The sequence below is a fragment of the Oncorhynchus mykiss genome, chromosome 17, assembly GCF_013265735.2.
Source record: "Oncorhynchus mykiss isolate Arlee chromosome 17, USDA_OmykA_1.1, whole genome shotgun sequence".
NCBI lineage: Eukaryota > Metazoa > Chordata > Actinopteri > Salmoniformes > Salmonidae > Oncorhynchus > Oncorhynchus mykiss.
The window spans coordinates 63,877,180-63,891,979 of NC_048581.1; the positions used below are offsets into that span (position 1 = coordinate 63,877,180).

Genomic DNA, 14,800 nt, shown 5'->3' on the forward strand with positions numbered 1-14,800 from the left:
TCAACCAATCCAGCAAAAGATCTGTGACACATTACATAGCAGAAATATAACACAGCTAGGCTATTGCAATTGTTGGTATCAACATCATTTAAACTACCATGCATGTATGTGCCAATTGTGAATTATAATATAGGAAATGGGCTTAGTGTTTGTCTGAGATTGATGATAATAAATAGGTGATTTTACAGTAGTTCAGTCTTTTCGCTCAGACATTGACCCAATATCAATTGTTGTAATGCCTCTGAACTCCTCATAGTTTGGTCATAATAAAACTTCCCTCAACAAAGTACTCTTAGATATACTGTAGTCTACCAGGCTCTCCAACCCTGTTCCTGGAGATTTAACATCCTGTAGGTTTTCGCGCCTGATTCTAATAATTAGTTGGTTGATAAACTGAATCAGGTTAGTTAGAACTGAGGTTGGAGCAAAAACCAACAGGGGGATAGCTCTCCAGGAACAGAGTTGGAGAGGCCTGCATAGTGCATCTCTCTAACCCACTGGCACCTCTTCTGCCCATGATTGATAAGGGATTTTTTTTTTGCGGTAGGCCTACATATGGGACTGATATCTGCTGCAAATAGATGCTTTTTGTTCACCTATTGCACTGATCCACATTTTTGTGTCCACTGATTAAGCAAAGGTTGCAGGTAAAGATTCTGCTTGTTTGCTTTACTGATTTCATTGCAAGCATACACAACTAACAACTTATGCAATGGAGTGATACATGACCATTGACCGCTGGATATCCTAATGATCATGGTTTGAGACTTAGCTAATACAAAAAAACTGTGTAATAATGGCCATTTGGATGATTTAATTTCTGAATGCTTCATCCAAGCTGATGCAAATCAGTATGTGAAAGCAGTGATTTACATTGTGGATGTGTGACAATGTCATACATTGCATTTCATATTTATTTCAGTGGCACAACCTACTTCACTACAGTTTCTAACATTGCAATGTTGTCGAAATGTTGCAGAAATTAAATAGTCATATAGAGCAAATCTTGTCATCACATGCATCCATGTAAAATACATATCTGCAACATTGTTGACGTAGGTGATCACATGACCTCAATCTCGCGATTTATGAAGATGTGAGGAGTCAGAAGCTGAAAACATGGCAAATGAACACGGACAGAAGTGGGACCGATGCTTAGCTGATAGCGCTGTGAAGATAGGTAAATATTGATATTTCATAAATGCATTTATTTTGAAATTGATTCCAAACAGAGTACAACCGAAAAATGCGCAGTGTAAGCCGGGGACCAGGTGCATGAGCTTAGCAAGGCCACCTGTCTACGTATAGTGTGGGCCATAACTTACCCGATGAGGTCCATTGACAAATTTAAACCAAAAGCCCCATCAACAGAGGGCTTTTTTTGTATGGTTTGTTGTAATTATATTTCAGGCAATTGTGTCGAAGAAACGGACCAAAACATTTGCGCGCTCATGTCCTATATGTTTGTATTATTCTGCTACCAGTCCAGGAAACACATTGTGCCCTTCACGCCGTCAGTTACGGGTTTGAGTTAACTTTTCAGTGACAGTAACTAGTCCTATAACATGCTGTAAAATGTTGCTTACATTGCATTGATATAAAATCAAAGAAATACTTAAACTGGCATGACAGTCCTCTAGGGTAATATGATTAACTGCACCAATAAACTATCCCGTAATGATGCACATGAAATGCATGCTCAACGCATAGGACTGCATTACACATTGTGACATGACATATAGCTAGCTACATAAAGCATCAGTGACATATGTTGGGTTTAGAATTTCTGCACGTGACATTAACTTGAAACATGCATGATTAAAATGTTTTATCAACACATGTTTAAAGTGTTTCATCACCTACACGATCCAGCAACTGTAATAGTAAAGTAGCTTTATGATTAAGTAGATTAGGGAAAGACCGTATAGTGCAACTGGGCAAAACCGTCTTTGCTGACGTTTCTGTAAAGTGTTGTAACAATTTCCATTAAAAGTAAGTTAAGGAAGCATACATTACACATCATATAAATATATTTAAATGGGCTTGATAAGGTGATCAAAAGGCAAAATAAATGCACACCAATTTAGGCGAGGTGCTGGCTAGCGGAGTAGAACACTTGAAAAATGTAAAGGAGATTCGCACACTCTAGGAACTCAGATGCAATAATTTAATAACCTAATTACCAAAGTTTTGACAGACGAGCTGTCTTCATCAGGGTATAATGACAAACACTGCAGGGTCACTTGTTTTATATAGTGTCAAAGGACACACACAGGTGTCTGTAATCATGGCTGGGTGTGGCCTGATATCATTGGTTAATTCTCAGATTTTTTATTTTTTTATTTCACCTTTATTTAACCAGGTTAAATAGTTAGTTCAGAACAAGTTCTCATTTATAACTGCAACCTGGCCAAGCTAAAGCAAAGCAGTGCGACACAAACAACACAGAGTTACACATGGAATAAACAAGCATACAGTCAATAACACAATAGGAAAGAAGAAAGTCTATATACAGTGTGTGCAAATGGCGTGAGGAGGTAGGCAATAAATAGGCCATAGTAGCGAAGTATTTACAATTTAGCAGATTAACACTGGAGTGATAGATGAGCAGATGATGATGTGCAAGTAGAGATACTGGTGTGCAAAAGAGCAGAAAAGATAATGAAAACAATATGGGGATGAGGTAGGTAGATTGGGTGGGCTATTTACAGATGGACTATGTACAGCTGCAGCGATCGGTTAGCTGCTCAGATAGCTGATGTTTAAAGTTAGTGAGGGAAATATAAGTCTCCAGCTTCAGCGATTTTTGCAATTCGTTCCAGTCACTGGCAGCAGAGAACTGGAAGGAAAGGTGGCCAAATGAGGTGTTGGCTTTGGGGTTGACCAGTGAGATATACCTGCTGGAGTGCGTGTTGTTATTGTGACCAGTGAGCTGAGATAAGGCGGAGCTCTACCTAGCATAGACTTGTGGATGACCTGGAGCCAGTGGGTGTGGCGATGAATGTGTAGCGAGGGCCAGCCGGCTAGGGCATACAGGTCGCAGTGGTGGGTGGTATAAGGGGCTTTGGTAACAAAACGGATGGCACTGTGATAGACTGCATCCAGTTTGCATAGTAGAGTATTGGAAGCTATTTTGTAGAGGACATCGCCGAAGTCGCGGATAGGTAGGATAGTAAGTTTTACTAGGGTAAGTTTGGCGGCGTGAGTGAAGGAGGCTTTGTTATATAAAAATAACATACCAAAAACATGAATGGATAGCATATGATCATAGATACAATTTGGGTACACAGGCCTACAAACATTTTCAATAGCAAAATCACAAGAATGTCTTCAGATCAAAGTCTACGTTGAGACCGAAGGGAGCACGGGTCTTTAAATTACAGATCCAGGCAGCTTCTCGTTTAACAATAAATTGTTGAGGTCACATCCTCTCCTAGGGAGGGTGACATGTTCGATGCCGATATAACGTAGGGACGAAATCGAGTGGTTCGCTTCCAAAAAGTGGGCCGCAACTGGGTAAGTCGAGTTTTTGCACCTAATGGTGCTAATATGCTCCGAGATTCGTACTTTTAATTCACCCTTTGTTTTACCCACGTAATTTTTATCGCAAGGAGATAAGATAAATAACTGCCTTAGTGGAGCATGTGAATACACCTTTGATTGGGATCTGTATCCCTGTTTGGGGGTGTTTGAAGGATCTACATTTATAAGTGCCATTGCATTGGTAAATCAGAGTTTACCAATTGATCTGAGACAACATAAAGGTGATCACACAATGTCAACAATGCAGTGTGAAGGTGGTGTCTAATATCCATAATAAAGGAATATTGTCTAAACATGACACACAACATTCTGATCTGGAACCAATGATATTCCTGCACCCTTACAAATTTTTGTAAGTAGTTTTGCTTAAAGAGTGATTTGAATGATCATCTTTCTTACAGAGGTATTTGATTTTGGAATGTTTGCCATAATATTTTCCTTGTTTTTAGATTTACTGTATTCCCCGAAAAGGTATGTGGGTTGACAACAGCTGGGTTTACAATAATCTACACTTACGGTGTAAAGAGGCCAAAGGTTGTGAAATCACGTTGCCCCCAGCAGGGAGCCTGTCATAGCCAGCCTATCAGGACAGACAGGAAAGCTGCTGCACAGTAAGAGGGGAACAACAGAAGAGAAGAATGATGGATGCACAGTCAGGAGAGAAAGGGGGAGGAGGAAGGAAAGGTAAAGATATCAGAGGAACAGAGGAACAGAGGGAGTCAAGCTGTGGTTGTATAGAGGTTCATAATAGTAAATCTGTTGCAGATCTGGCCTCATATTTGGCCAGCTCCACTGCTTTTCGGCAACAATCACAGGGAGAGGGAGAGGGAGGAGGAGACATGGAAAGGAAATGAGAGAGAGTGGGGCTAAAGAGACAGAAGTTGTCTGTAAATCTTAAAGGCCAATTGCTGTCAAAAGTTTATTTTTTTGTAAGTTTTTTTTAATATATATATTTCCACACTGTTGGACTAATACTGTGAAATTGTGAAGATAATAGTTCCCTTTTTAGTGTAAGAGCTGTTTGAAAATTTCAAACCCTGTTTTGGTTGGATAGAGTTTTTGCCAGCCTGGTGACATCACCAGGCGGTAAAGTAGTTTAATAGACCAATAAGAACGTTCCAAACTTCTCTGCCAATAACCACTCGTTTACAGTTTCCCCCTCCCCAGACAGTCCAAGCAACAATCACAGTAATGTACTTAATTGTTACCCAGAACTGATTTGATATTGTGGGTTAAAAAAACGGCTGCATTGGACCTCCTTTTTTTTTTCTTCGCAGCAATAAACATGTCTCGGATGTTGTCCCTTTGTTTTTGTGGTCTTGTTTGACATTTGTAAGTTGTGTAATTGAGACGGAGGGAGCAGTGTCTGAGTGCTTTGGCAGCTGCGTATCGGTCATGCTGCATAGCTCTCTGAATCCAATTAAGAAGTGGAGGGGCCCAAACTGTTGTTTTTATTTATTTCTGCGCTGGCTTGCCCTTGTAGCTGGGTGGGGCGCTGCACACAGCGAGGTGAAGCTAAGCACACAAACACATTCTATCTCCTCAAATGCCCCCTCGGGTCCACACTTACACTCTATCATTGTGTCTTATTTGTGTCTTGTCTGTCCATCTCCCTGCCATGAAGATCACCTCACCTGGACCCTCTGCTTGACCTGACTGGACTCTTTCTCCCTAACTTAAACATCACAGATCTCTAGATCACACTGCTAGCCCTCTATCTCACTTATCCCTGCCTTTCATCTCTCCTCCCCCTTTGTGTCTTTCCTTTATAGCACTAGCTCCTCCTACCCCTTGACATCTCTCTCTCTCTCACTCAATTAAACATTTTTGGCTCTCATTATCTTAAGTTTACTTTCACATGCTTTTCTTCATATTCCCCCTCTGCTTCTCTCTCTAATGAACAATGTCTGGCTGACAGGTGCTGTTTACCAGCTCTGGGGTCAGCGGTCATGTTGCCCCTCACCTCACCTCACCTCATTAGAGCAGACTAACTTCCAAGCACACCAGGGAATTCCATACCTGTGTGTATGTGTGCATTACCCCAATACTTAATCATAGGGTGTGCTGCAGACTTGTTTTTTTGTTTCTATTCCTCTATGGAGAGGTTTATGCACCCCCTTTCTTTTCTTTCTTTCTCTCTCTCGCTGTCTCTCTCTAGCGACCGGCCTTGGCGTGGGGATTGTGTTCTCAGTCCTCTTCTTCAAACGTGAGTATTGCCTCAGACAGCAGAGAACAGTAATTGTAATAATAACGCTGTCCATGTGTTGATCTTTGTGGGAGTTATGGTTTGTTTCATATAAGTGAATTGTCTGTCTCATCTCTAGGGCGCACTTGGCCGGTGGCATTTGGTTCAGGTGTGGGGCTGGGCATGGGCTACTCCAACTGCCAGCAGGACTTCAAGTCACCTTACCAGCTCCATGGTCACAGGGTAAAGGTGAGCAAATCACACACGTCATGACCAAGGTCGTTGCCATTAAGGTTGAAACGCAGTATTCCATCTTTTTTTCCCTCAACAATAATTGCACATAATAAAATGACTGTTCTATTTAATCTCTTTCAGGAACAGTAGAAGACTGGGGAGAGTTGGCTGATGTAGAAGTTGTCTCGTCCTCATTATTTTGCTGCTTGTTTTTATTTTATTTTGCTGCTTGTCTCTCTGCCACCCAATGTAATTACTGTGTGAGTCTCACAGGGCAGTTGTGTATTTGTGTGTATATATAAGTAATGAATCATTTGACAGAATATTATTCCTGATTTACTTATGTCTTGTATCTGTGTGAATAAAGTTTGAATGCTAACAAAGAACATGTCTATTTTGAAATGAGTTTGGCAAGCTTTGTGTGTTAGAGAGCAGGAGGGAAAAGAAGAATGACAGTATTTTGTGTGTGAATGAGTAGGAGAGTTAAACTCCTGCTGTCCTGCTGCAGCCCTCAAGGAAAGAGGGGGAGCAGGGAAAAATGAGAGCTAAAGAAAATGAAGCCATGGATAAAATCTGGATGATGGAGAGGGAGGGTGTGGAACAAAGATATTCCTGAATGTACAGAGCGAGGTTTGATAAATGTTTAGTGAGAGGGCTGTATACTACAGGTGAAGATGGGCTCAGGTGGTAAATGCAAAGTGTGGGGGAAACTATCTGCTGTGTATTAATACCAATACGACACTGTATATTGCTACCTATCACTAAGATGAATCGTTTAAGCGGAGGAACTGTAGGACATGTTACATGTTGCGCTGGTAAGAAGGATTGCAATACTTTGTCCCAGGTACAGCTACACCATGCAGTCTGTCTTCATCTGGGAGTGTTTAGGAGCAGGACAATGGCAGAGTACCTGTGTGTGTGCTTGTATGTTGGAAGTGTTGGCAGTGATTGTGTAGGTGATGCACGGAGAAAGGGTCATGTTAGCTTGTGTGTCTTTTGTGAGCAATCCTCTGTCTGTGTGTTCATTGGCAGTACTGATTGTGTCTGGGAGTATGTTTTGGGAGTGTGTTTGTCCAGCCCCCTGGTGCAGCAGAATTTGTGGAATGTTCTGGAATGCCAGTTCTGGACTGAAGCTCAGCCCTTATTACTAACAGGTGAGTTCCGCTCCGTGCACGTCTGAACACACATTCACACTTTCACTTCAAGGCACATATTTAAACACATGTTCATACGCATATGCACTGAAACTCACATGCTCACTCATAGGCTTAAACTATACACATTTCTTACAGCACACATCCAGATATGACCAGCCCCACATATATAATCTCAAACACTTATTTGCAACATAGAATACATTTCAAAATTACATTCACATGTATCTCTCTCCATAGTAGATACAGTACAATCTTCAACAGTGGTGTGTGTGTGTGTGTATAGTGGGGCAAAAACGTATTTAGTCAGCCACCAATTGTGCAAGTTCTCCCACTTAAAAAGATGAGGCCTGTAATTTTCATCATAGGTACACTTCAACTATGACAGACTAAATGAGAAAAAAAATCCAGAAAATCACATTGTAGGATTTTTAATGAATTTATTTGCAAATTATGGTGGAAAATAAGTATTTGGTCAATAACAAAAGTTTATCTCAATACTTTGTTATATACCCTTTGTTGGCAATGACAGAGGTCAAACGTTTTCTGTAAGTCTTCACAAGGTTTTCACACAATGTTGCTGGTATTTTGGCCCATTCCTCCATGCAGATCTCCTCTAGAGCAGTGATGTTTTGGGGCTGTTGCTGGGCAACACGGACTTTCAACTCCCTCCAAAGATTTTCTATGGGGTTGAGATCTGGAGACTGGCTAGGCCACTCCAGGACCTTGAAATGCTTCTTACGAAGCCACTCCTTCGTTGCCCTGGCGGTGTGATGGGATCATTGTCATGCTGAAAGACCCAGCCACGTTTCATCTTCAATGCCCTTGCTGATGGAAGGAGGTTTTCACTCAAAATCTCACGATACGTGGGCCCATTCATTCTTTCCTTTACACGGATCAGTCGTCCTGGTCCCTTTGCAGAAAAACAGCCCCAAAACATGATGTTTCCACCCCCATGCTTCACAGTAGGTATGGTGTTCTTTGGATGCAACTCAGCATTTTTGTCCTCCAAACACGACAAGTTGAGTTTTTACCAAAAAGTTATATTTTGGTTTAATCTGACCATATGACATTCTCCCAATCTTCTTCTGGATCATCCAAATGCTCTCTAGCAAATTCAGATGGGCCTGGACATGTACTGGCTTAAGCAGGGGGACACGTCTGGCACTGCAGGATTTGAGTCCCTGGTGGTGTAGGGTGTTACTGATGGTAGGCTTTGTTACTTTGGTCCCAGTTCTCTGCAGGTCATTCACTAGGTCCCCCCGTGTGGTTCTGGGATTTTTGCTCACCGTTCTTGTGATAATTTTGACCCCACGGGGTGAGATCTTGCGTGGAGCCCCAGATCGAGGGAGATTATCAGTGGTCTTGTATGTCTTCCATTTCCTATTAATTGCTCCCACAGTTGATTTCTTCAAACCAAGCTGCTTACCTATTGCAGATTCAGTCTTCCCAGCCTGGTGCAGGTCTACAATTTTGTTTCTGGTGTCCTTTGACAGCTCTTTGGTCTTGGCCATAGTGGAGTTTGGAGTGTGACTGTTTGAGGTTGTGGACGGGTGTCTTTTATACTGATAACTAGTTCAAACAGGTGCCATTCATACAGGTAATGAGTGGAGGACAGGGGAGCCTCTTAAAGAAGAAGTTACAGGTCTGTGAGAGCCAGAAATCTTGCTTGTTTGTAGATGACCAAATACTTATTTTCCATCATAATTTGCAAATAAATTCATTAAAAATCCTACAATACTTTTTTGCCCCACTGTATATATTTATATCACACACACATTACCTATCAACATTCAAGGGTTTTTATTTTTCTACATTGTAGAATAATAGTGAATACTTAAACTATGAAATAACACATGTATTCATGTAGTAACCCAAAAAGTATTAAACAAATGTATATTTTAGATTCTTAAAATGAGCCACCCTTTGCCTTGATGACAGCTTTGCACACTCTTGGCATTCTCTCAACCAGCTTCACCTGGAATTCAACAGTCTTGAAGGAGTTCCCACATATGCAGAGCACTTGTCTGCTTTTCCTTCACTCTGCGGTCCAACTCATCCCAAACCATCTCAATTGGATTGAGGTTGGGTGATTGTGGAGGCCATTGTCCTGTTGAAAACAAATCATAGTCCCACTAAGCGCAAACCAGATGGGATGGCGTAACGCTGCAGAATGCTGTGGTAGCCATGCTGGTTAAGTGTGCCTTGAATTTGAAATACATCACAGACAGTGTCACCAGCAAAGCACCATCACACCACCTCCTCCATGCTTCACGGTGGGAACCACACATGCATAGATAATCTGTTCACCTACTCTGCATCTCACAAAGACTTGGCGGTTGGAACCAAAATTCTCATTTGGACTCATCAGACCAAATGACAGATTTCCACCGGTCTGTCTATTGCTCGTGAGCAAGTCTCTTCTTATTATTGGTGTCCTTTTGGTAGTGGTTTCTTTGCAGCAATTCGACCACGAAGGCCTGATTCACACAGTCTCTGAACAGTTGATGTTGAGATGTGTCTGTTACTTGAACTCTGTGAAGCATTTATTTGGGCTGCAATTTCTCAGCCTGGTAACTCTAATGAACTTATCCTCTGCAGCAGAGGTAACTCTGGGACTTCCTTTCCTGTGGCGGTCCTCATGAGAGCCAGTTTCTTCATAGCGCTTGATGGTTTTTGCGACTGCACTTTGAAACTTTCTTAGTTCTTGAAATTTCCGGATTGACTGACCATGTCTTAAAGTAAAGAATGACTGTCATTTCTCTTTGCTTATTTGAGCTGTTCTTGCCATAATATGGACTTGGTCTTTTACCAAATAGGGTTATCTTCTATATACCACCCCTACCTTGTCACAAAACAACTGATTGGCTCAAATGTATTAAGAAGGAAAGAAATTCCACAAATTAACAAGGCACACCAGTTAATTGAAATGCTTTCCAGCTGACTACCTCATGAAGCTGGTTGAGAGAATGCCAAGAGTGTGCAAAGCTGTCATCAAGGCAAAGGGTGGCTACTTTGAAGAATCTAACATAAACAAATCAAAATATATTTTAACATTTTTTTGGTTAATACATAATTCCGTATGTGTTATTTCATAGTTTTGATGTCTTCACTAATATTATACAATGTAGAAGATAGTAAAAATAAAGAAAAACCCTTGAATGAGTAGATGTGTCCAAACTTTTGACTGGTACTATGTACATGTATACATGTATGCATGTACGCATGCATGCGCACGCATGCACTTGGCCGGTGGCATTTGGTTCATATTTTTGTTCAACAGACAGTGGGGAAAACAAGTATTTGATACACTGCCGATTTTGCAGGTTTTCCTACTGACAAAGCATGTAGAGGTCTGTAATTTTTTATCATAGGTACACTTCAACTGTGAGAGACGGAATCTAAAACAAAAATCCAGAAAATCACATTGTATGATTTTTAAGTAATTAATTTGCATTTTATTGCATGGCAAAAGTATTTGATCACCTACCAACCAGTAAGAATTCCGGCTCTCACAGACCTTTTAGTTTTTCTTTACGAAGCCCTCCTGTTCTCCACTCATTACCTGTATTAACTGCAGCTGTTTGAACTCGTTACCTGTATAAAAGACACCTGTCCACACACTCAATCAAACAGACTCCAACCTCTCCACAATGGCCAAGACCAAAGAGCTGTTTAAGGACATCAGGTATAAAATTGTAGATCTGCACAAGGCTGGGATGGGCTACAGGACAATAGGCAAGCAGCTTGGTGAGAAGGCAACAACTGTTGGCGCAATTATTAGACAATGGAAGAAGTTCCAGATGACGGTCAATCACCCTCGGTCTGGGGCTCCAGACCGAGGGTGATTGCAAGATCTCACCTCGTGGGGCATCAATGATCATGAGGAAGGTGAGGGATCAGCCCAGAACTACACGGCAGGACCTGGTCAATGACCTGAAGAGAGCTGGGACCACAGTCTCAAAGAAAACCATTAGTAACACATTACGCCGTCATGGATTAAAATCCTGCAGCGCACGCAAGGTCCCCCTGCTCAAGCCAGCGCATGTCCAGGCCCGTCTAAAGTTTGCCAATGACCATCTGAATGATCCAGAGGAGGAATGGGAGAAGGTCATGGTCTAAACTCCACTCGCTGTGTTTGGAGGAAGAAGGATGAGTACAAGCCCAAGAACACCATCCCAACCGTGAAGCATGAAGGTGGAAACATCATTCTTTGGGGATGCTTTTCTGCAAAGGGGACATGACGACTGCACCATATTGAGGGGAGGATGGATGGGGCCATGTATCGCGAGATCTTGTCCAACAACCTCCTTCCCTCAGTAAGAGCATTGAAGATGGCTCGTGGCTGGGTCTTCCAGCATGACACCGACCCGAAACACACAGCCAGGGCAACTAAGGAGTGGCTCCGTAAGAAGCATCTCAAGGTCCTGGAGTGGCCTAGCCAGTCTCCAGACCTGAACCCAATAGAAAATCTTTGGAGGGAGCTGAAAGTCCGTATTGCCCAGCGACAGACCCGAAACCTGAAGGATCTGGAGAAGGTCTGTATGGAGGAGTGGGCCAAAATCTCTGCTGCAGTGTGTGCAAACCTAGTCAAGAACTACAGGAAACGTGTGATCTCTGTAATTGCAAACAAAGGTTTCTGTACCAAATATTAAGTTCTTATTTTCTGATGTATCAAATACTTATGTCATGCAATAAAATGCTAATTAATTTCTTAAAAATCATACAATGTGATTTTCTGGATTTTTTTTTTTATGATAAAAATTACAGACCTCTACATGCTTTGTAAGTAGGAAAACCTGCAAAATCGGCAGTGTATCAAATACATTTTCTCCCCACTGTACATGCATGCATGTATGTATGTATGTTGAACAAAAATATGAATGCAACATGTAAAGTGTTGGTCTCATGTTTTACTAGCTGAAATAAAAGATCCCAGAAATGTTCCATACACAACAAGCTTATTTCTCAAATGTGTTTACATCCCTGTTAGGGAGCATTTCTCCTTTGCCAAGATAATCCATCTACCTGATAGGTGTGACCTATCAAGAACCTGATTAAACAGCATGCTCATTACACAGGTGCACCTTGTGCTGTAGACAAAAAGCCACTCTAAAATGTGCTGTTTAGTCACACAACACAATGCCATAGATGTCGCAAGTTTTGAGGGAGCATGTAATTGGCATGCTGACTGCAGGAATGTCCACCAGAGCTGTTGCCAGAGAATTCAATGTTCATTTCTCTATCGTGTGTAATAAGGCCCTTTGTGGGGAAAAACTCATTCTGATTGGCCGGGCCTGTCTCCCCTGTGGGTGGGCCTATGCCCTCCCCTGCCCAGCCATGGCAGCACTCCTTCCTAGTCATGAAATCCATAGATTGGGTCTAACAAATGTATTTCAAATGACTGATATACTTCTATGAGCTGTAACTCAGTAAAATCTTTGAAATTGTTGCATGTTGCATTGATATTTTTGTTCAGTATATAAACAAATGTTCTTTCACACGAGCAAAGATAGACAGAGAGAGACACACTCTTACACACACATACAGTACATGTAAACACTCCTGCACACATTCTGCAATGCATTAGTCACAAAGTAAGGAGTATATGTTGGCATCCTCTCAAAAACAGATTATGTTATTTCACTCTTCCCCTATCTATTAATATAGTATTTGTCTGCAAGAGAGCATGGGGGCTTATGGATACAAAGCTGCACACTTGCAGCGGGGGAGGGAAGTGGAGATAGATTTCTGGGGCATAAGAGTGTACCTGTCTGTGCCTGTCTGACAGATTCTCCAGAACGACAATCATAATCACTATTAACCTTGCCACTAATCAGAAAACACAGAGCTGTTTCAGATATCATATGCAGGTTGGCGTTTATTATCAGTAGTCTTATCCTGGAGGCAGAACTGAACTATTTCCCCTTCGATAGGGCAGCTGCAAAGTCAAAATTACCTATATTGTAAAAATGTATGAATACAAAAATTATATCTTTGGTCTTCATTTAAGGTTAGGATTAGGTTTAGCATTGTGGTTAAGGTTAGGATTTAGGTTTAAAATCTAATTTTATGACTTTATGGCTGTGCCAGATAGTGACTGCTCAGCAGAGCTTCCTCCAGAATAAGATTCACAACAAAAAAACGCTAACCTGCATATCATACGCATGTCAGAATCATAATTACAACAATTTTTCCATCAGATGTGGTCTGTTCTGCAGCCAGAACTGACATGAGGGAGTGAGAGAGACAGAGCACAGTGCCAGGGCAGCATGCACATATTTTATTTGAGGAACATAGAGTTCCATCCCTGTAGTGGCTGTTGAAGGCATTTCTGTTCATAGAGAGGCAAAATTCCTCCATTATGCCAAATCCTAATGTGGAATAACCACTGGCAGTTTGGGACAGTGACTGGCTGTACTAGAGTGGTGCACAGCTCATGAGTCATGATCTAAGGAGCGTCTGTTGGTTTTAATTTGTCTCTGGCACTTACTTCCTCAAGAGATTTATTGGGAGGTCCATTCATTGTTGTCAAGGTATTAATCAGTGGCTTATTCAAAGATTGGGACAAAACCAACCTGAACAGCCTGGCCCTCAAGGACAGCATGCATGGCCTGCCTACTGTATCTACACTTCCACTCTGAGCCAGAGGGGGGTCTACTAAGCTAACACAGATGGTCATATTTTTTTAAGATGGATAATTTAGCTGTTTGATTTAGAATTTTAGGACCCTTGTAGGTATATATATATATATATTTGATGAAACATTGAATTTGGCCTTACTGCTACTAGCCTATAGAAACACATTGAATGACACATTCATAGATGGTAAATCAGATAGGCAATACAATAAATCAAAAGGAAGTGTGAACTGACACAAGTGATGCATTTGTCACGATTTGCAATATATAGGGGTTCACAGCGAAGCTATTCTTAGATTTAAAAAAATATTTGACATCGTCAAGTAACTCAAGCATAGATTGTTTACTTTTTTTAAATTTGGCACAGAAACAAGAGGCCATGAGTCCCCTGGTAAAAAAAAATGGCACCGACTGGCCTGTAGGTGGAGCTGTTAGAAGGGTCAAAGATCATACCACCAAGGCATGCTAACCTCCCTTGTTATTGGTAATGGTGAAAGGTTAGCTTGTCTTGGGGGTTTGAGCTCTGACCCTCTAACTTTCTCACTCATCTTTATTCACAATTAATTCAGGATTATCCATAATCATGGTAGCATCCACATTAATGTAGAAAATATGCTATTATTATTTATAATAGTGATTCCAAAATGGCACTACATTATTTACCATTAATTTCTATTGGGCACAAAATTATCTGAAACACAATCAAAACGAATTGCAAATGCAACCAAGTTTGTAGTCACAACCTTGATGTAGTCATTGTGCAGTGGTGGAAAAAGTAACCAATTGTTATACTTGAGTAAAAGTAAAGATGTCACACCTGTCTTTGTGATTGTCACCACCCCCCTCCAGGTGTCGCCCATCTTCCCCATTATCCTCAGTGTATTTATACCTGTGTTCTCTGTTTGTTTGTTGCCAGTTAATTTGTTCATAGAACCTACCAGTGTTTGTTCCCCGGCTCCTGCCTGTTTCTTGCTCCTGTTTGCTAGTCCATCCCGGTTTTACTGTTCTGCCTGCCCTGACCCTGAGCCTGCCATTTTTGTACC

General features: G+C 41.4%; 1 protein-coding gene across 1 annotated transcript; it reads left to right on the top strand.

Moving 5' to 3' along the window:
• The first annotated feature begins 1,059 nt into the window (after nucleotides 1-1,059).
• On the top strand, nucleotides 1,060-6,348 carry LOC110494364 (MICOS complex subunit MIC10). Its single transcript, XM_021569352.2, has 4 exons — nucleotides 1,060-1,180; nucleotides 5,702-5,749; nucleotides 5,868-5,977; nucleotides 6,104-6,348. Exons 1-4 carry the CDS (start codon nucleotides 1,120-1,122, stop codon nucleotides 6,110-6,112), a joined length of 228 nt encoding a protein of 75 aa, XP_021425027.1. The 5' UTR covers nucleotides 1,060-1,119; the 3' UTR covers nucleotides 6,113-6,348.
• Nucleotides 6,349-14,800: the final 8,452 nt, after the last annotated feature.

Bases quoted from the DNA above. Each gene is read 5' to 3' on its own strand.
- LOC110494364 (XM_021569352.2), top strand. From the start codon at position 1,120: ATGGCAAATGAACACGGACAGAAGTGGGACCGATGCTTAGCTGATAGC. The intron at 1,181-5,701 runs GTAAATATTGAT...GTCTCTCTCTAG, and splicing joins TGATAGCGCTGTGAAGATAG to CGACCGGCCTTGGCGTGGGG. The intron at 5,750-5,867 runs GTGAGTATTGCC...TCTCATCTCTAG, and splicing joins CTCAGTCCTCTTCTTCAAAC to GGCGCACTTGGCCGGTGGCA.